Consider the following 19,407-nt stretch of genomic DNA (forward strand, 5'->3'; position numbering starts at 1 on the left):
TACACTGGGTACAATACTCTGGCTGGCAACACCTGCTGGGCCCATGGACTGCGCGGTCAATTCCATGCCCCACCTTGTTATGCATATCCAGTATGTAAGACTAACATGATTCTTCGATTCTGGTGAGGTGGCCTGCTTATTGCGTCTTGCCCATGCACCGGCAACGGCGAAAGGGACATGTCGTTGGTGGACCTCATGGCCGGAATGACGGGTATCGAAGCAGGGCAACCAGGCAGGGAAAGGCCCATGATGGCTTTGATGCAGGAGGAGTCTGGATGGAAAAAAAGCGAACATCCAATGGAAGAGTGGGTTGTTGTTTTTCTTATCTCTCTAGTTATTCATCTTTGCTCGTAATATACATTACCGGTAATCCGCAATACGAAAAACATATCCGTACAGCCAAAAGTCGGTGCTTTGGCGAAAATTACCGTATTGAGGCTTGGGGTATCCTTCGTCTGCTTCCATAAGGTCAGGTAGATACGAGTACCTTACCTTAGGTACCTACCTAGTACAGTAGAGACTTGTGGACTCCTCCGTGCTGTGTATGAAGCACTACCGAGACTCGACTTCTCCCTGCCGCAAGATCAAACGCCATCCGATTCCTCCTCCTTATCACAGCCCTATCAGAGCCGTCAACGAGCTCCTAACAGGACAAATTCTCGAATCAAATGGCAATCGCTACCCTTGTCCATCCGCCCAGGATCGATCTCTAGCAGGCACTATGGCAGATCCAAGCTACGCCAGCCTTGCATTGATGCCCTCATATTCGTCCATCAAATTGTTGCCCAGGCACTATGATGGAGCAGGATCTCCTGTCGTGCTGATATCATGTACTTGGTCCCATTCTGATGCAAGCAAGAAGCTTGTCAGAGCTGTATCGTAATGGATTTTGTGATCGGTCTGTATCTTGCGTCTCGTGGTTGATTACCAGCCCGCTTGGTGGGCGTCCCTCCACGTTTATCAGACACTTGTCTCCATATGCTGATCTACCAGGCCTGAGCTGATTTCTATACTTCCTGCCTGTCCCTTCAGTTGCGCAGTCCTCTTGCTTTTAAACAGCCTTTGTCCATCTCTTAACCGAATCACTTTGCAATCCTTGCGGTAATAACGAATACCATGGAGGAGAAGAAATCAGAACTGCTCCCTGAAGATGATCAGGTTCTTCAATCCCCGATGCCCGTGCAGGTCGACCAGAGTACTATGGCACCGTTTCCGCCCGCAGCAGAACATCTGGTGATGAAAGATGGCATCCGTCTTCACCCACAACCGACAAGTGACCCTCTGGACCCTCTCAATTGGAGCAGCTTTCAAAAGCATTCCATTCTTGCCATCATTATGTTGAAGTTCGTCGCAACATCTTGCCCCACAGCTGTGATCGCAGTGTTCTAACGGCGCGCAGGTACTTCTTATTCACCTACCTGACCACAACAACGGTCGCCAGCTTTCCAGAACTGCAGGAACAGTTCAACATCTCCTATTCGCAAGTCAACTGGACGGTCGCAATTCCTGCACTCGGGCTCGCTGTTGGTCCTCTAATCTTCTCATCCCTCGCCGATATCTTTGGCCGTCGAATTGTCTTCATCTTTGGAACCTTGATGGCACTTGCTGCCACCATCGGCGCTGCCAAAGCACCAAATTATGGAGGCTATATGGCTGCGCGTTTCTTCCAAGGCTTTGGGGTTTCTCCAGCTTCCACAGTGGGGCTTGCTGCCATCAACGACATGTTCTACGAGCACCAAAGAGGCCAGAAAACTGGGTTATGGGTTCTAGCCATTGACAGCGGCCTGCTTGTTGGTCCAATAATCGGTGGCTTCATGAACATCGTCTCCCCTGCATGGGTCCAATGGTTGACTGCCATCTTCTTCGGGGTGTTGCTTATCCTTGAGGTTTTATTCATGCCCGAGACACTCTACCCCCGAAACCATATGCTGTCTCGGCTCCCTATGGCTACCGAATCCGAGGAATCAGGCGTGGACATCGAGAAAGTTGCTCGCAGACGGAGCGACGCTGCAACCGTCGCTCTTCCTCGCACCAAGAAGCTTCCATATTTCAATCACAAGCCGCTCCCGGGTATGCGGCATCCAGCGATCTACGACGCAACGCTTCGTTTCGTGTTGACCTTCAGATTTATGGCGGCATTCCTCCCCGTCTTCGCATACTGCTTCTTGTGGTATTGGTGGATACTTAGCGTCATCACCATGCTACCAGCTGCGTATCCCAATTACAAGCCGCAGATCCAGGGTCTCCTATTTATTGGCCTTCTCCTCGGTACTCTCTTTGCCGAAGTCTTCCTAGGGGGCTACCTCAGCGATATCGTCTGCTCTCGTCTAGCTAAACGCAATGGCGGCGTCCGCGTGCCTGAGATGCGTCTCTGGCTTATTTATCCGGCCGGCCTGCTCAGCTCGATTGGCTTGATCGTATGGGGTATCAGTGTCGATAATGGTTACCACTGGATAGTCGGGCAAGTTGCTTTCTTCTTGTTCGCAGCGGGTATTCAGATGGGCAATACAGTCGTTTGTGCTTATATCGTGGATTGCTATCCATTGCAAAGCATGAGCATGGTCACTTTCTATGCCGTTTTGCTCAACCTGTCGGCATTTATCGATCCGGTATGTCCACCACCTCGTCTTCCTTCGTTTACGAACCACATATTCTGACTTATCATTTTCATAGTTCTTTATAGCTCCCTGGCAAGCTGGTTCAGGCTGGACCTGGTGCTTCGCGGCCCAGGGCATTATCGTGTTCTTCGGAGCCATGCCTGTATTTGGATTGCTGCACAAGTATGGTCCGACGATAAGATCTAAAACCGGTACGCCCTTCTGGGTCAATCCGGAGTTTGATAATTTGTTGTAGAGGCGATGCGCATGGCATGTGGGTTTGCCATCGCTACTGGATTATGGTGGTTAGATTCAAGATGGCCTTTGTATCTGGAGTAATAGATGTGGTATCTTCCGGCAAGAATTCTGCTTTTGACACGGGAGGTTCTCGAATCATCTATGTCTGAGTAAGGATTTAAACCACTTCACACTTTCGTCTTCGCTAGCTCTGCTCCTCTCTCTTGAATTGTCTTCTTGCGCAGCCACCAGTTCCGCAGAACCTCCCAGGAGGCTACAGTTGCCATTAGTGGAGGGCAAATCAGAAGCAAAAGACTCCACCATCGAGGGCTTTTTGAGCGAATCTTCCCCATAACGGTCGCAATCTGAAGATTCAAGTCGTCCCTGGTACCATCGTTGTACAGCACGTATCCCTTGTTTGCTGTTTTGTTCCCGTTGTTCCGGTACTCACATCTTGTCGCCTTCTCGCGCACGTCTACCTGGCTCTTCACCCTGTTCTCAGCGTCCTCCGGGGACAAATGTGGATCTCGTTCTCTCAGACGCTGCATCTGTATCTTGGGGTCTGACACGGCCACGACGACGACGGTGCTGCAGAAGATGTCCAATCCTGACTCGAAGAGGAGAGGAACATCAAGCACCACCGCCCAATGGCCCAAGAGGTAGTAATATAGCATAGCGCGTGCCATGTAGAACCGCACGGCAGGATGTACGATGGCGTTGAGCTTCTTCCTGTCCGCCACTCTCTCCTCGCCGTTGCCGAACACTCGTCTGCCCAAGGCAGGTCTGTTCAATGGTCTACCTTTCCCCGCAGGCCCGTCTTCCTTCCCGCCACATTGAGGGTCAGAGGCGGGCAGTAGGAGGTCGGGGGTCGTCGGGCCAAAGGTCGCGACGATGCGCCGGTAACCCCACGTGCCTGGTTCGACGGCTTTGCGTGCGAGGAGGTCCGCATCGATCAAGGGGAGCGAGTAGGGCGGGCTGGAGAGCGTCTGAGAACATGTCGATTTGCCTGTGGCGATCGAGCCTGTGAGGCCTATGACTCGCATCCTGACAGGGTGTTCGAAAGCCTTGTTACATTTAGTTTTATTTGGACTCTTGCTGGAGTAGCCGACCGGTGGCTAGTAGAACGGTGCAAAGGAGTTTTGTGATTTACTGATACCACCCTTGAGTGAAGCGCATGTTGCTTGCCGAGGCAAAGTCCGGGGTGCGGATTATTGATGTTCCGTCACATGAATTCGCAAGGCTCTGAGCCCGTTTGCGACCAACAATAACAAACACTTGGGAACAACCACAGTCCAATCTCTCTTTGCAACATATAACCAGGTATTAGTCTGTCTTGCCTGACTTATAATTCAGCAAAACAGTGGCTCAGAGTTTGTCACCGGCTTGGTAGCCTATTCAACTTTCTGAGTCACCGGAAAACTGATTGAAAATATTGAGTCGAGGAATCATCGATCTTATTGTAATTGTGGATTGTGAATGATGACTATGTACCACTCACGACACTCTACCGACTAGCCCAGTGCATGACATGGCTTTCATGTAAGAATGCTCCCTCGATCAACAAGATCTTCATTACGACTTGTACGACCTTTTCTTCAGAGTGATCGACCAAGAAGGCTATCCACGATGGCACCAATTCAACTCAGTCTCACACCAGCTGAGAAGCTGTTCCGCCAGTGCTTGGTGGATTGCCGCGACGAGATGCAATCTGTACCTGGAATGAAAGACCTGGAACTGCGCTGGACGGGAGGCTGGGTCCGGGACAAACTTCTCGGTGTGCAAAGCCACGATATCGATGTTGCACTCAGTACCATGACAGGCCTGCAGTTTGGCCAGGCTTTGCAGGTCTTCATGAAGCATCACGGGAGCAAGTACGAAAACGAAGCGAAACAGCAAGGCTTCAATTCGGAAGTCAAAGACATCCACAAGATTGCAGCAAACCCGGAAAAGTCCAAACATCTCGAGACCATCACGACGAGAATGTTTGGCATTGACGTCGACTTTGTCAACCTCCGCAAGGAAGTCTACAACGAACAGACGCGGAACCCTGAGATGGAGTTTGGCACAGCTGAAGAAGATGCGATGCGACGAGACGCTACGGTCAATGCTCTCTTCTACAACCTAGACTCGCTTGCCGTGGAGGACTTTACGGGATGTGGCTTGGAGGACATGAAGAACAAAATTATACGGACACCCCTTGAGCCATACCAGACGTTCAAAGATGACCCTCTTCGAGTTCTGCGGCTGATTCGGTTCGCATGTCGACTAAACTACGAGATCGAAGCGGCTTCGAAGGACGCTATGAAGGACAAATCCATACATGAGGCACTGCGGATCAAGATCAGCAGAGAACGCGTCGGGACCGAGATCCATAAGATCATGACCGGACCAGATCCCTACACAGGTCTGAAGTACGTCGATGATTTCGACCTATATTCTGTCGTGTTCGCCGACCCCAACGATGATTACAAAGTCGACAACAAAGTAGCTCTTGGAGCCTACGACGGACTGCGACGCATCCTCGATGAAAAGCCTGCGTTATGTCTGGGTCTGAAACCCAAGGAGAATCAAAGCCTGAGTTGGTTTCTCGCAGCATATGTTCCATGGTCAGAGTCGTCGACCAAAGCATACACAGCTGCCTGGGAGGGGATCAAAGCCACCAATAGTTTCCGCAAGGTGCTGAAGGAGGCTATCGATTATCGTTCCGCTATCGTCGAGGTGGTCGACCTTGTAGGTTCCGACAATGCTACGCGAGCAGATGTCGGCATGACATTGCGACAGAGCAAAGAAGCTTGGAGATCGCATGTGCTCTACTCACTCCTCTGTGAGGTTGCTGATGGAGATTTTGACATGGCTACAAAGCGCTACGAGAAGTTTGTGTCCTTTGTTCACAACCAACAATTGGAGAATGCCCATACCATGGCACCCATACTCAAGGGGAATGAGATTAAGGACGCCTTGGGCGGGCCCAAGGGTGGACCTTGGCTGAAGCAAGCGGTCGATGTCCTTGCTCAGTGGCAATTCAACCATCCAAAAGCTACGAAACAAGAGGCCATTGAGATGATTGCCAATCAAAAGACCGAGTTGGGGCTGGATTGATTGTATTTACAGTTTTGATGCAGCACGCTCTTTCGCCCTGAGTTTTACATCTCGAGCCTCCTGTCGGACAGCAAGATCGAGCATGATTTCTTCGCTGCCGCCTCCTACGACATGCACGCGCACATCGCGACTAATCTGCTCTATACGAGCGCCCTTGCCAGTCTTGGTATATCCTGCTCCCCCCATGATCTGTTGAGACTCGCGACAGACCTTCTCGAGGCATCTCGTGCTCATGACCTTGAGCAATGCTGTCATTCCTCCAACGTTGACTGCTTTACCAGTCACCCTGGAAGTTTCAATTACGTAGCAAAGCTGGTCAAGAAACGCCTGGACAGGTTCGATGAGAAGGCCAAACGTGGCGATCTTGGACTTGATCGGGGAATGTTCAATCAGTGGCTTTCCGAATGTCTCACGTTCACAAGCATAGTTGTATGCATCAGAAGCACAGACTCGAGCAAGCCGGACTGCGGCCGTTGCCAAACCCAACCGTTCCGGGTTGAAGTTCGACATTATGAGTTGGAACCCATGGTTTTCTCGTCCGATGAGGTTCTCGACAGGAACCTCGACGTCGTCAAAGTCAATAAAGGTAGAGCCTATACTTGTCGATGAGCAATCTGAGATACGGCAAACAAAAGCAAAACAAAAGCACTTACCACTAGCATGGACTCCTTGGTTCTCTATCCTTCTCAACGTGACGCCCTTTGCTTTCAGTGGCACAACCAGTAGACTAATACCGCCGTGCCCTGGTCCTCCGGTGCGTACAGCCGTAGTGCAATAGTCACACCATATCCCATTCGTGATCCATTTCTTTTGGCCCGACACCCTGTAGATCGAACCCTCCTTTTGCGCCGTGGTCTTGATATTTGCGACGTCGCTTCCACCGTCGGGTTCAGTGATGCCCAGGCAGAATCGGATTTCCCCTCGTGCCACTTTTGGTAACCACCGTTGTCTCTGTTCTTTCGTACCGAATCTGCTGATGGGAGGGCATCCAATGTTATTTCCACCACCCAAGCCCCAGATCGGACCACACCAACCGAGACGGGTGAGTTCGTCGCTCACGATGATGCCACACCACGTGTCCCACTCACCAAAGGGTATATCGGCGGGGTGTTGTCGACCACCTGCGTCGGCCGGGTCTACCACTGGGTTCACGATCCCGAAACCCAGCTGACAATGCCGCAGGCGCACACTCTCGGGCACCTGGCCCGCAAGTTCCCACTCTTGCGCGTACGGCGCCAGCTCCGTCTCGACATAGTTGCGCACGAAGGCTCTCAAGCGATGATGCTTGTCGGTCCAGTAAGGGTTCGAGGGGAGATCGAGTTGAGGGAGAAGTGGTTCCGCGAAAGGAGCAGCCGTGCTGGGAGCCATGGTGAATAGATTGCCTGGGGTCTGAACGAGCAAGATACGAGAAGAATGGATTTACATGCCTTCTGGGAGAAGGAACCCCCTTTTACATTATATCTAGCGATTGCTCTGAACCGAGGCGGGGAGATGGTCAGTATGTCGGACCATCTACATACAGCCCCGGATAAGTGTCAGCAAAGTACGTGGTTATGCACCTTTTGCAGAGAAGGAGCCTCGGTCAAGAGCCTCGGTCCAAACAGTCTTGGCGGGTCTAACGTGATTTGGCTTACATGATGCCATCACCGTATTTTGGGTCTTTTGACTGGCGTTCGTTATTTCGACAACACCAGAATTAACGGAGCCTGTTGTATGTTTCCTCAAACTCGCGACATTCTGCAGCTCATTTGAGTTCGGAGCGCCATCTCCCGCGCCATCTCCCTGCCACATGACAGGGTGTTCTGAGTTCAGATGGAGCCCTGTAGCTGTTTGTTCGCGACACGTTATGCGTGTTGGACCGAAAATCCTTAGCTGAGAGATCTTCGTCGCAATGGAATCATTTAAAGAATTTATCGCCAACCAAGTGGCGCCAGATGGCACGGAGTCTGATGGAAACAAGACTGGGCAGTCACCAACCGAGGATGCGAATTCAGATATTGTGGAAAACGACTTGGAGCTACGTCAAGTTGACGGCGCTGACGATTCCATCCAAGGGATCACGGTCAATTCTGAAGACTCTGAATCTCCAGAAGAGGCTGTTCCGCAGATGTACCCTCTGCTGTCGAATAATCCTCCGGACTCTCCGCCCCTGGCGCCGGGAAAACGAGACGAAGAAGACGACGAGGAGGGCCTCGACATCTCGAAGTCGTTTAACCGTACTACCAGTCCCACCCCCTCCCTGAAACGCAACAAGGGAGCGAGAGTGGGCAAGGTTGGTGAGGAAGGTGTCACCAGAATGCACAAATTCACACTGCACGAAACGGCCAACTATTACTACATTGTGGGTTCGGATCTTCTGGACTCTGCTTTTCGAATCTTGAAGATCGACCGCACGTCAGGAACGGGAGAACTCAACATCACCGAGGATGACATCATCTATACCAAGAAAGAGACGCAGCAGATCCTCAGTGCAATCGACGAGGGTAACCGGGCGACCGGTGGTCTCAAGATGAAGACGAGCTTCTGGGGCCTCCTCGGCTTCATCCGGTTCACTGCTCAGTATTACATGATATACGTGACCAAAAGAAGCCAAGTTGCCATGATTGGTGGTCATTATATTTATCAGATCGACAAGACCGACATGATGCCTCTGGTCACGGCAGCCTCAACCAGGGTCAAGACGGATAGACATCTCGAAGAGGCTCGATTCATTGGCATCTTGGGAAACCTCGATTTGACAAGGTCTTTTTATTTCAGCTACTCCTACGACGTTACCAGAACTTTACAGCATAACATCACGCGCGAACGTCAAGCGCTCTTTGATGGACTCGCAGAGCCATTGAAGCACGATCAAAACGACATGTTTATCTGGAATCACCACTTGCTCGAACCTGCCAAGCAAGTACTGAAAAACCCGTTCGACTGGTGTTTGTCGATTGTGCATGGTTACGTCGATCAAAGCGCCCTGTCTATATACTGGGGAAGAGTTGTGTATGTGACCATCATCGCGCGTCGGTCACGGTTTTTCGCCGGTGCTCGATTCCTCAAACGAGGAGCAAATGACTTGGGATACGTGGCGAATGATGTTGAGACGGAACAGATCGTCTCAGAAATGCTTACCACGTCATTCCACGCTCCCGGTCCCACCTTGTTTGCGAACGACAAGTACACATCTTACGTTCAGCACCGTGGCAGTATACCTCTTCATTGGACTCAGGATAGCACTGGCGTTTCACCAAAGCCAGATATCCATCTCAACGTCGTGGACCCGTTCTTCAGCGCGGCAGCCTTGCACTTTGACAACCTGTTCAAGCGATACGGCACTCCTATATATGTCCTGAATCTCATTAAATCCCGCGAACGAACACCCCGAGAATCGAAGCTCCTGAAAGAGTACACCCTGGCCGTCAACTATCTAAACCAGTTTTTGCCCAAGGACAAACAAATCCTGTACCACGCGTGGGACATGAGTCGTGCCTCCAAGAGTCGCGATGGGGACGTCATTGCCAGCCTCGAAGCGATCGCGGAAGGTATCCTCCCCAAGACGGGCTTCTTTCAGAACGGCAACGACGAGAAGACCGGCTTGAAGCTTCAGAGCGGCGTGGCTCGGACAAACTGTATCGACTGTCTCGACCGCACCAACGCCGCTCAGTTTGTGATCGCCAAAAAAGCGCTCGGGTACCAGCTTCAGGCACTCGGCGTGATTGTAGACACTTCCGTCGAGTACGATTCCGACGCCATCAACCTGTTCACCCACATGTGGCACGACCACGGCGACACGATAGCCGTGCAGTACGGAGGCTCGCACCTGGTCAATACAATGGCGACTTACCGCAAGATCAATCAATGGACGAGCCACTCGAGGGATATGGTCGAGAGTTTCAAACGGTACTACAATAATTCGTTCATGGACGCTCAGCGACAGGAAGCGTACAATCTCTTCCTTGGGAACTACGTCTTTGCCCACGACAAGCCCATGCTGTGGGACCTGACAACGGATTACTATCTTCACCACTCCGACCCACGGTCCATGTTCGGCAAACGCAGGCCGAGCTATCGCCAGTGGTATACATCTGAAAATCTCGTCTCGCCCTCCATACCACCGTCACTGTGGCCGCGGGACCTCCGTGACCGGCCCCTCGGGTACTTTGATGACTACTGGGTCGAATACTATCGCCCACTTGCCATCACCTCGTTCAAGAAGCTCTTCTCGTTCAAAATGCACTCGAACCTGCGGTACATCCCGATCAACTCGACATCGTCCGGAAAATACGACTTTTCACCGTTCAAAGTACGCACGGCCAACGAAAGTGACGGCGAAGGCCACGAAAAGCACGCCGCACGTAAAGGGGTCAAGATCGTCGCGCCTTCAGACGACGAGTTGTCGACGACGGCCGGAACCGAATCGGTCGTTTCGTCGGTGCCTCCTCACTCGGCACTCGAACCGACACCGGCGCCGAAACCCAACGCACTCGGTCCGTGGCTCGACGCTCAACAACAACTGCATAATACGCTCCAGCGTCGCCAATACACCGGCATCATCAAGGAACCGTCGTTCGAGGTCCAGTCCCCTTCTGTACCCAAGATCCCCAAGCTCCCGACCGCCACGACGAGTGACCTCGCGAACAGTTCGCTCCTGCAGCCCACCAAGGCCGAACTCGCACTGCAGTCGTTCACGTCGCTGATCACGCGGTCCCTCGACCCGCAGGTCCGCCAAGAAGGCGAGTACCAGCGGTACGTGCGACACCCTTCCAACATCCCGCTCGTAGTGTCGTCCGACATTGACTATTCCTCGGCGCCTCTGGAGTTTCTCGAGTACCTCTCCAAGACCACGTCCGACCCGGCCGACCACAAGGTTCTTCGCCACTACGACGACGACCGCGGCGCCGTGAGCCTGACCATGGACGAACGCGCAGAGGCCAGTTTGGACGACTACACCGAGTATCTTGCCAGCGGGACCGTGGAGGACCCGTTGACCGTGCTCCACGAGGACGGCGAGAAGAAGAGATACAAGGCGTATAAGAAGTGGCTGAAAGGGAAGAGCCTGTTCAAGCAGAGGCCTGTCGTTGGTGATGATGCCGCTGAAGGTGTGAAAGCATGACTGGTGTTACCCGTGTCATGTTACGCTGTTGGCGACGGTGCTGGTGATGGGTTCGGTTCTTGGATGTTTATGATGAATAAAGATACCCCCTTTTATAGACTGTATTGCCTTTTCTTTTCCAAAAAGCCTTGGTGATCGAAACGAGCGGATGCTTGTATACACCGGGTCATGATCGACTACGAATTTCATATCCATTTCATACCCATGGAGTCTTTGTCATGTTTAAAGAATCTTGTTCATCCTGTTCGAACAGCTCTTTTAGGTCTGGTTCTTCGTCGACAAGACGTCGCGTAACGTCTTTCCATTCGGTTTCGTCAACGATGTCGCCTAGCATTTTGACTACCTTTGTCAATCGTGTCATAGTCTCGGGCAGATATTTGCTGGCGCTGGTCGTGCCGCTGCCCTCGTTCTCATCGATGCAATTACACCAACATCCCACCAAACCTCTCAGGATCTCGGGGTACCATTTCTCCTTGACTCGCGGAGTGCAGACCGAAATCACACATTCAACCACATCCAGCACGGCCGAGACCATCTCCGGAGCGACCAGGATGAAAGGATCCATCAGACCCGCCCGGACCATAGGTAGGAGGCCCTTGAGATGGCGCACACTCGATATCCCCATGCGCTCAATAACGGGAGGGACCTGGCGGAGGAGAAAGACCGTCAGGCTCACGGATATGGTGGACGAGAAAGACGTCGCCGACGAGAGGTGCTCGAGCGACGCCATGATGCCGTGTCTGTAAAGCGAGGTGAGGAGGTCGTCTCGGGCCTTGGATTCCGCGGAGGTCAGTTTTGACGGGGAAGAAGAGTAGCAGAACATCGCGTCCACGAGAGCAATGTAGGCCGGGTACAGTTCACGCAGGACGGACAGACTCTCGTCTTCCGGTGTGAGCGTCGGGAGGAGCGTGAGGTTGCCTTTGAGGGCGTGGACGAAGACGTCACCCAGGCCGGTGCGTTTGAGCATGTCGCTCTGTACGGAGACCAAAACCTCGCCGAGCGTGTGGAGGAGCCGACACCCGGTCGCCTTGTACGACGGATCGGTGTCGTCGATCATGTTCAGGATCGGCGGGACGAGGAGGTGAAAGTGGGATTCGAGTGTCTGTTTGCGGCTGGTGGAGGGGAGGGCGGAATACGAGTCGAGTATGTATCTGAGTAAAGGGACGGTGAAGCCTGTTGTTTTCCATGGCTTCGAGGTTTCGTAGTGGTCGGAGAGAGTGGGATAGCTGGGACCGAATGATGGTGAGTTGGGCACCAAGTTCTTTCGTCCCGTGGACGTCAGGCTGGGGTGCTTGGTGTTTGTGAAGAGTGGTTTTATGACTTGGGTGAGGAGGTCGAGCAGCGTCGCAGGTAACACTGATTCGTCTGTAGACCTGGATATCAGGGCATGTGCTTGGTTGCGCAGTGTTGATGTTGAAGCGGATTCTGGTGCTGTGGACTGCGTCGATAGAACGCTGAGGATGTCTTCAGTGTCCATGGTGTCTCTTGTGTGACTGTTGTTGGTGTCCATGATGCCTCTTTTGTGACTGTTGTCTCGGGTGGTTTGGTGTCATGGGTTGAATCGGACAACCCTTACGAATTACACACTTCGGAGGCCTTGTCGAGCACCGCGAGAACTACCTTTACATGTCGTTGTCATTTCTCTGTCTTTGTACGCGTGCAAAGGTGTAACAAGGTGTGCCAAGCGTGATCTGCCTGGGGATTGATCCTCCATACCTTCCTTTCCCGGTAGGTAAAGTTGCCTGATTGGGACGAGACTTAAGCTTTGCTCAGCCAACATGAGAGAAATTGAGACATCCTAAGTTCCCGCCCCCCCTCCCTCCCCCCGGATTCTGGGTTTCTACTATATCCTCGAAGTCTCAATATCGGCATCCGCGTCCACACGAAGCCATCAGGACGCTCTAGATATTCAGAGTACCTACGTATGGATCTCGATAATGGTATTACCTATTCTGCGTCTTCTAGTCTTCATTTTTTATATTATCGCTAGCGATGTGTGATGGCTACGGTGTTCAGGAGTGAGAATCCAGTGACAACGTCCAAAGATGTGGCATCGATGGCTCCTACATGCGTCCCAAGTATATAATTTTCATCACTCTGAATCGTCTATATCTTCGTTTCTCCGGATCTATAGTATCTCGACCACCATTTTGTAGCCTGTACTCCATGAAGATACTCGTGTCAGTAAGTGGTTGTCCATCGTCCACGTGATGCTCGGGAACGAGGAAGCAAGCAACTAATGCAGGGACTGACGTACCACCATTAATTCCGCGGTACATGTCAACACATGCACACTTCCCCTTCCTGTTCTATCCTCCTACAATTTCAACAATACCATTGGAAAAAATGCGATACATTCACCTCAAAGTATGAGCGAAATGGACGACAACGAATTTACCCCTCTGGCCACCCGCCACCTCCCAGACGATGCATCTCTCCCAAGTCCCATCCAACCGCATCTCGACACCCTCTTTGCCGAATTCGCCCGCACCCGCACAAGAACCTCGCCGCCGCGATCTCCTTCGCTTCGATCTCAGCGGCATACTCGCAATACGTCGAATCTGAAGCCCCCGCCGACCATCGACCTTCGGGCACTCGACCATGTCACCGACTATGAGGCCCACTTGATGTGCCCGATCTGCCATGTTCCGTTCGTCGAGCCGGTCGTCCTGGAATGTGACCACACCTTTTGCAGTTCATGCCTGAAAGAGTACCGTGAAGGGACCAGCGCTGGTGTACGATCTCAATGCCCTACATGCCGTTCATTCCTCCTGTCCGGACCGCGCAAAGCCTCGCGATTGATCGTCAACATGTGTGACGAAATAAAAGTCCGATGTCCGAATGAAGACTGCGAAGTGATTTTGCCCAGAGGGACAGTCGAGCGTCACGCCACAAAAGAATGCGAGCACGAAAGACTAAAATGCCCGGATGAAGGATGCGACCGGCTGGTGAAGAGAAAAAACTACGTGCCGAACCAGTGTATACACACTTCTCACATCGAGTGTGATTGCGGGGCGGTGATTGAGCTCGGCCGTGGAGAATGGCTGAAACACAAAGATGAGGACTGTCCGAATACAGGTATCGATTGCAAGCGGTGCGGGAAACGCATCTCGGCCAAGGACTATCTTGCCGGAGACAAAAGCCACGTCTGCGATTCCGTGGAGCAGGAGCTTTGCCCGGGCAAGCAATACGGATGTGCTGAGGATGTCAACGACGAAGAGCTGAGTGAGCACATCAGATCATGCCCGATTGCTCGGATGGCTCCATTCCTTCAGCGGCAATCAAGGCTGCTCCACTTACTACAAGAGCAGTTGACAATGGTCAAGGTTCGAAATGAAGTTTTGGAGACAGGGTTTGAGAAGTTGAACGACATCGTCAACGACCGGGTCCTACCCCGTCTCAATCAGTCCGACCCATCTGCTGCTGGCGAAGCGTCAGACATCGAAGAGATCGAAAGAGACCACATCCCTTCGGCAATATCACATCGCGACCTTCTCATGCCAGCACATCTCCGGGCGCTGACCCCTTCACCTGACCCGGACGTTGCCTCCCTCTCTCAGACACAACAGCATCTACTGGCGAATCACGAGTCCCTGCGTGGCAATGTGTCGAACATGGAGCAGGACATTGCGGCACTCCACAACCACATATCGGACCTCGATGCGCGTACCTCGATGCAGATCATGAATGAGACTTTGCGCATCAAAGAGGACCTCGCGCATACCAACGCGGCTCTTTTCAGCACCAGGGCGCAAGTTCAATGGCTCTTGAACAGAGAGAGGATCGGTCAACAACAACAAGCGATGCGCGGGCGCGCACCATCGGCCCAACCTCAACCTCCACCTCCTCCTGCGGCTCAATCTACCCGGAGTTCGATGTCGGAAGGTAACGACGTGTCGAATCTGGGGACGAGCTTCGACAGTCAGCCCTCGTCCAGTAGTCTGGCACCGAGTCCCAACTTCCGACCTCAGATGAGGAGGTTGAGTGGAGCTAGCCAGGAGAGGGTCAAGCTGTGAAAAGAAGTTGTGAGGGTTGGCAGATAGGATGCGTTTACAAGCAGTGGCTGGCCTGTGTCGGGTCTTTGGATTTGTTACATGTCTCGACTTGAAGATGCTGTCCTTATCAATGATGACTTTGTTGAAGCAATTAAGCGAAATTATTCAAGGAGTAGCTAGTAGAATGATACCAAGTCGTTTGTCTTTGCGGAAGTCTTCTTCTTTCTTTTCTGAAGTATTTTCAATCGTCTACACTATGATCAGTATGGAGTAACAATATTTGCCATACGGGGCCCAAGCTAGGTTACCCTTGTATTCGTTCACAACATCAATCCCATCTACAAGGACTTTAATCAGCGTAATTCAGTACTAGAGGAGGGTCGGCTAGCCACTCGGGCAAACCACTCTTTACTTCCCCCTTGCAAGCGGCGTCGACGCACCTCGACAAGCTCGCGAAGTGGACCCCACGACGCAGCATCCCAGGTGCGTAGTGGGCGTATTTTCCCGAGTTGGTCATGATGTTCTCTGCGTCGACGGGCACCACGGGCTCGCCCAGCATGCACCAGCACGTGTCGGTGACGAGCTTTGCGCCGAATTCCTCGACGATGACGTCGAGGTGTCCGGCCCGACTTGCTTGTTGTTGGACGGCGCGACTCGTGGTGATGATAACTTGGACGTCGGCGTGTTTGCGTCGACCCGCGCACAGCTTCGCCAGGGTCGCAAACTCGTCCAGCGCAAAATGAGGGTTGCCGAGCGACACGAGCGTCACCGCCGAAGTCGTGGCGGTGTTGAGTTGACGCCAGCAATCGCGCAACTCGTCCCGGCCGACTTCATAGCAAGGCAATCTGTCATCCTCTGTTCTTCGCTTACACATGTCGTTGCTTGCCTCGGGAGTGACGCCCTGTATGTGAAACATGGGCGCCGACGATGTTGTGGCGAAAGCTGCCCCGAACGCCTTCAGGTCTGATTGTGATATGCTAGGACCGAGATGTTCTAGTCCGCGTATAACAGGGATGTTGGGCCCTGACAGTGTGCCGACATGGTAGCCCAGAAGTGGATAGAATGTGTCGTCGACGTCGAAAAACTCCCCAACCTTGATCTCTATTGTTGGCAAACGGTAGTGTTCCAGGTGACATCCAGCGGCCGGTGCACGTCCGGTGAGAGCGATGCAGACGTCTAGGAAGTCGGGGTATTTCTGGGTTCTGGCTCCCAACACGCTGTTGGCAAAGACTACCGCGTTCGATTCTGCCCAGCCAATATTCTCGCCCCTTTTCGGTGCAGTCTCAAGCATGTAGGGTGCACACGTAAAGCTCATGATTGCTCCCATGGACATGTAAGTTTGTGACAGCTTTTCCGCTTCTCTGCCGAGGGTAGGGTCCATACCAAGCTCCCGCCAGCGACGTTGGTCAATGGATATCGAATTCAACGTGGTTGGGACTGCGAACCTTGCGCCCAACGATAAGAATCTCTCAGCAAATTCCAGACTTGCAGGGCCAACGTAGATGCATGCATCGATATGAGCTTGTGATACGTCGAGGAGGGCCTCAGCGCCTTGCATCTCAGCCACATCAACGAGTATCTCCATGGCCAATCTGACAGCGGCCCCACAAGCACCACTGAACATGCGTTCATCTTTGTTGCTGAGCTTAACAACCCGTGGTAACATTGTTGATGGTGACGGGCTCTCGAGGATGGCGAAATTTTGCCCGACAATAAGCTCTGTATTTCGCACAATGGCCCTCTGTCCACTCTGCAGGCTCGAGAAGTCCGTCTCAGACAATACTATGACTGGAATGGATAGCGAAAATATTGCTTTCGCGACCATAACGCCCAATGTCATAATCTCCTCGACATACTGGAAGACCAGGGCTGCAGGTCCACGATTACCTAAGAGTAACTCCAGAATAATACCGCTGCCTGTGCACGAGCCTCGGCCACATGGTATAGCCAGGATTCGACCGGTGATGCATTCGCCTTTGAGAGGATGGTGCTGATCCACGATCATTCCTGTCTCAACCTCAACGCCGCCCCAACAACTCAGCGCTACATTCGAGACCAAGAGTTCTCCGGATGCGAGTCCGCGCACAAGACTGCGACCCGAGATTGTTGCCCTCATTGAGGTGTAGAAGTCTGCTCCCGGGAGTCATAAAGTGCGTCAGTTGGTCAAAAATGCACAAGTGTCAGGACGACATTGGCTCTGTAGGGCGGAAGGACAAAAAGGTTTGGATAGTCATTTTTGTTAGGACGGATATCTCCTATCGGAGTAGACCTCGCCGACCTCTCTGGCTTGGGGAGTCTTCTTGCCATGAAATACTGCTTTCGTGTCTTGGACAACTGACTAGCATCTGCGATGCACACTACATCAAGCTGGTGTCGACGACCCAATGTTAGACCTTTTTCTTGGGGAGTATTTCAACACATAAAATCCTAGATTGAGTCAGTAGTTCATGCAATTCTGACACGATCCTTGGGACATTTGGGGTCGTGAGAGAGGCCGAAGAAAACATGCTTCGTGCGGAGACTTATAGAAGAGTCGTGGGGAAGTGAAGTAAGAGGAAGCAGCATAACCGTAGTGTCGGCTATAGGTGCGATGCCCCTTCCAGATTTCAATTTCCATCAATGACTTTAAGTCCAGGGACTTCGTCAAACAATAACTTACAGTGCCTCCTCATCTGCTCTTGATCAGGTTCAGAAATATGTTGAAGTCAGAAGGAGTGCTATCACTGCGCTTTCATAGCCGTGGTGACCTTCAGCTAGACACGGTTCGACCACTGTAAGCTCGCGTGCAGTTCCAAGATGAGCTTACCCGATACTCAACAATTTGCAGGCCGTGCGGTCCAGATGAAGTTCGCTTGAAGATAGCATATTGTGGTATATGCGGAACAGATATTCATGAATTTCAAGGCGGGCCCATCTTCCCACCCCAGCCAGGCTCCAAGAACCAATTCACCGAGGTGGAGCTCCCTGTCACTATGGGCCATGAGATGTCAGGAACAGTCATCGAGAAAGGTCCAGCCGTCCAAGATCTCGACGTCGGACAGGAGGTCTGTGTCAACCCTTCGCTAGACGACCGCCACTTTGGAGCAGACCCATGTCCATCATGCCAAGCGGGAAGGATCAACTTGTGCAAACGATGGTGCTGTTATGGCTTGAATGCGAATGGTGGCGGATTCTCCGAGGAGATCGTTGTGAAATCTTACAACTGTCTTGTTCTGCCAGAAGGAGTCTCACCGAAGGTAGGTGCACTTGCAGAGCCATTGGCGGTTGCCTGACACAGTATACGTACTTCGGGGTTCAAGGCGGGCCAGGATGCTCTCGTGCTAGGCGCTGGGCCTATTGGGCTCGCGATTTTGCTTGGCCTAAGAGCCCAAGGTGTCAATAAAGTGGTTGTGAGTGAGGTGGCAGAGCAACGTGCTCTTCAGGCGAAGAAGTTCGGAGCCGATATGGTTGTCAATCCACTCAAGAATGCCGTCACTGCCAACGATAGTAAAGAGCTGGATCCTGTGTGGTGGCGATTCGGCAGTTTTCACAAGAGGGTGTTGATGTGGCCTTTGACGCGACAGGACTGCAGTCCACACTCGATACAGCTTTGGCTGCCACGAAGCCTGGAGGAACTATCTTCAATGTTGCAATTCACGAAAAACCGCTGATGCTGAATTTGAACGACATTGCCATCCTTGAGAAGAAATTACTCGGTGGTATCTGCTATACCCATGAAGACTGGGAGCGTGTGCTGGACGCATTGAAGAAGGGAGACTTGCCGTTTGAGCAGATGATCACAGCCATAGTGCCTCTGAAGGATGTCGTTCATGGTGGTTTCCAGGAACTGATCAGGAATAAGGCTGCGCATGTCAAGATCTTGATTCAGCCGACAGCAGCATAGGATGCCACGAATCTTGGTGTAAAGAAGAGGCTCGAGTTTGAAGTTTTGTAAGATTACTCCGCTTCTCGGGACACATTATTGTAGCACCTTCTAGCCGCATCAGCGGCGCAAAGGATTTCCAACACTGGCGAAGTAACCGGTCAATTTGTTTTTCATGGTAATTTCCCAGGCACATCTAATAATAAATACAACGTGGAAGTTGCCGATGCCAGGAAAGGAAGGAACTAGTCCGTATGCGTCATGAGACGAGCCGAGACCATCACATTTCATAAGCGAGAGGAAATTCTTTTTCCGACTTCATACACAGCCGTAGCTGTAGTGACTGCTACAATATCAGCACAATTGATACCAAATCTTTCAAGTTTTGAGCTGGACTTCCCAAAACGGTCCCAGGCTCTGTCAGATTATCCAGAAACAGGCTTCGATGCCCTCCGTCCAACCAGCGGAGTTCCCAGGAAGCGTTCATCTGGACAGGCAATAAGCTGGCGGCTGGCC

At 52.2% G+C, this 19,407-nt stretch overlaps 9 protein-coding genes across 9 annotated transcripts; 5 read left to right on the forward strand and 4 right to left on the reverse strand.

The window, feature by feature from the left end:
• Positions 1-290: 290 nt before the first annotated feature.
• PV06_07368 (dephospho-CoA kinase) lies at positions 291-3,956 on the reverse strand. The gene has a single exon (XM_016408604.1). The coding sequence runs from the start codon at positions 3,875-3,877 to the stop codon at positions 3,023-3,025; it is 855 nt and encodes a 284-aa protein (XP_016260358.1). The 5' UTR covers positions 3,878-3,956; the 3' UTR covers positions 291-3,022.
• Positions 1,117-2,853, forward strand: PV06_07369 (uncharacterized protein; the record flags this gene model as incomplete). The annotated part of the gene is made up of 3 exons (XM_016408605.1): positions 1,117-1,343; positions 1,400-2,609; positions 2,674-2,853. 3 exons carry the CDS (start codon positions 1,117-1,119, stop codon positions 2,851-2,853), a joined length of 1,617 nt encoding a protein of 538 aa, XP_016260359.1.
• Positions 3,957-4,200: 244 nt separating the features above from the next.
• Positions 4,201-5,933, forward strand: PV06_07370 (uncharacterized protein; the record flags this gene model as incomplete). Its single annotated transcript, XM_016408606.1, has 1 exon — positions 4,201-5,933. Exon 1 carries the CDS (start codon positions 4,380-4,382, stop codon positions 5,931-5,933), a length of 1,554 nt encoding a protein of 517 aa, XP_016260360.1. The 5' UTR covers positions 4,201-4,379.
• Positions 5,933-7,461, reverse strand: PV06_07371 (uncharacterized protein). The gene is made up of 2 exons (XM_016408607.1): positions 6,587-7,461; positions 5,933-6,526 (listed from the first exon to the last, which is right to left on the reverse strand). The coding sequence occupies exons 1-2, from the start codon at positions 7,299-7,301 to the stop codon at positions 5,940-5,942; spliced, it is 1,302 nt and encodes a 433-aa protein (XP_016260361.1). The 5' UTR covers positions 7,302-7,461; the 3' UTR covers positions 5,933-5,939.
• Positions 7,462-7,648: 187 nt separating this feature from the next.
• PV06_07372 (uncharacterized protein) lies at positions 7,649-11,225 on the forward strand. Its single transcript, XM_016408608.1, has one exon. The coding sequence runs from the start codon at positions 7,825-7,827 to the stop codon at positions 11,032-11,034; it is 3,210 nt and encodes a 1,069-aa protein (XP_016260362.1). The 5' UTR covers positions 7,649-7,824; the 3' UTR covers positions 11,035-11,225.
• PV06_07373 (uncharacterized protein) lies at positions 11,201-12,544 on the reverse strand (the record flags this gene model as incomplete). Its single annotated transcript, XM_016408609.1, has 1 exon — positions 11,201-12,544. The coding sequence occupies one exon, from the start codon at positions 12,542-12,544 to the stop codon at positions 11,231-11,233; it is 1,314 nt and encodes a 437-aa protein (XP_016260363.1). The 3' UTR covers positions 11,201-11,230.
• An 813-nt stretch (positions 12,545-13,357) lies between these two features.
• Positions 13,358-15,239, forward strand: PV06_07374 (uncharacterized protein). Its single transcript, XM_016408610.1, has one exon. It carries the CDS (start codon positions 13,404-13,406, stop codon positions 15,048-15,050), a length of 1,647 nt encoding a protein of 548 aa, XP_016260364.1. The 5' UTR covers positions 13,358-13,403; the 3' UTR covers positions 15,051-15,239.
• Positions 15,240-15,378: 139 nt separating this feature from the next.
• PV06_07375 (uncharacterized protein) lies at positions 15,379-17,332 on the reverse strand (the record flags this gene model as incomplete). Its single annotated transcript, XM_016408611.1, has 1 exon — positions 15,379-17,332. The coding sequence occupies exon 1, from the start codon at positions 17,143-17,145 to the stop codon at positions 15,379-15,381; it is 1,767 nt and encodes a 588-aa protein (XP_016260365.1). The 5' UTR covers positions 17,146-17,332.
• A 393-nt stretch (positions 17,333-17,725) lies between these two features.
• Positions 17,726-18,912, forward strand: PV06_07376 (uncharacterized protein; the record flags this gene model as incomplete). The annotated part of the gene is made up of 4 exons (XM_016408612.1): positions 17,726-17,802; positions 17,857-18,265; positions 18,329-18,515; positions 18,593-18,912. The coding sequence occupies 4 exons, from the start codon at positions 17,726-17,728 to the stop codon at positions 18,910-18,912; spliced, it is 993 nt and encodes a 330-aa protein (XP_016260366.1).
• Between the last annotated feature and the right edge of the window lie 495 nt (positions 18,913-19,407).

The sequence above is a fragment of the Exophiala oligosperma genome (genome assembly GCF_000835515.1).
Source record: "Exophiala oligosperma strain CBS 72588 unplaced genomic scaffold supercont1.7, whole genome shotgun sequence".
NCBI classification, from domain to species: Eukaryota; Fungi; Ascomycota; class Eurotiomycetes; order Chaetothyriales; family Herpotrichiellaceae; genus Exophiala; species Exophiala oligosperma.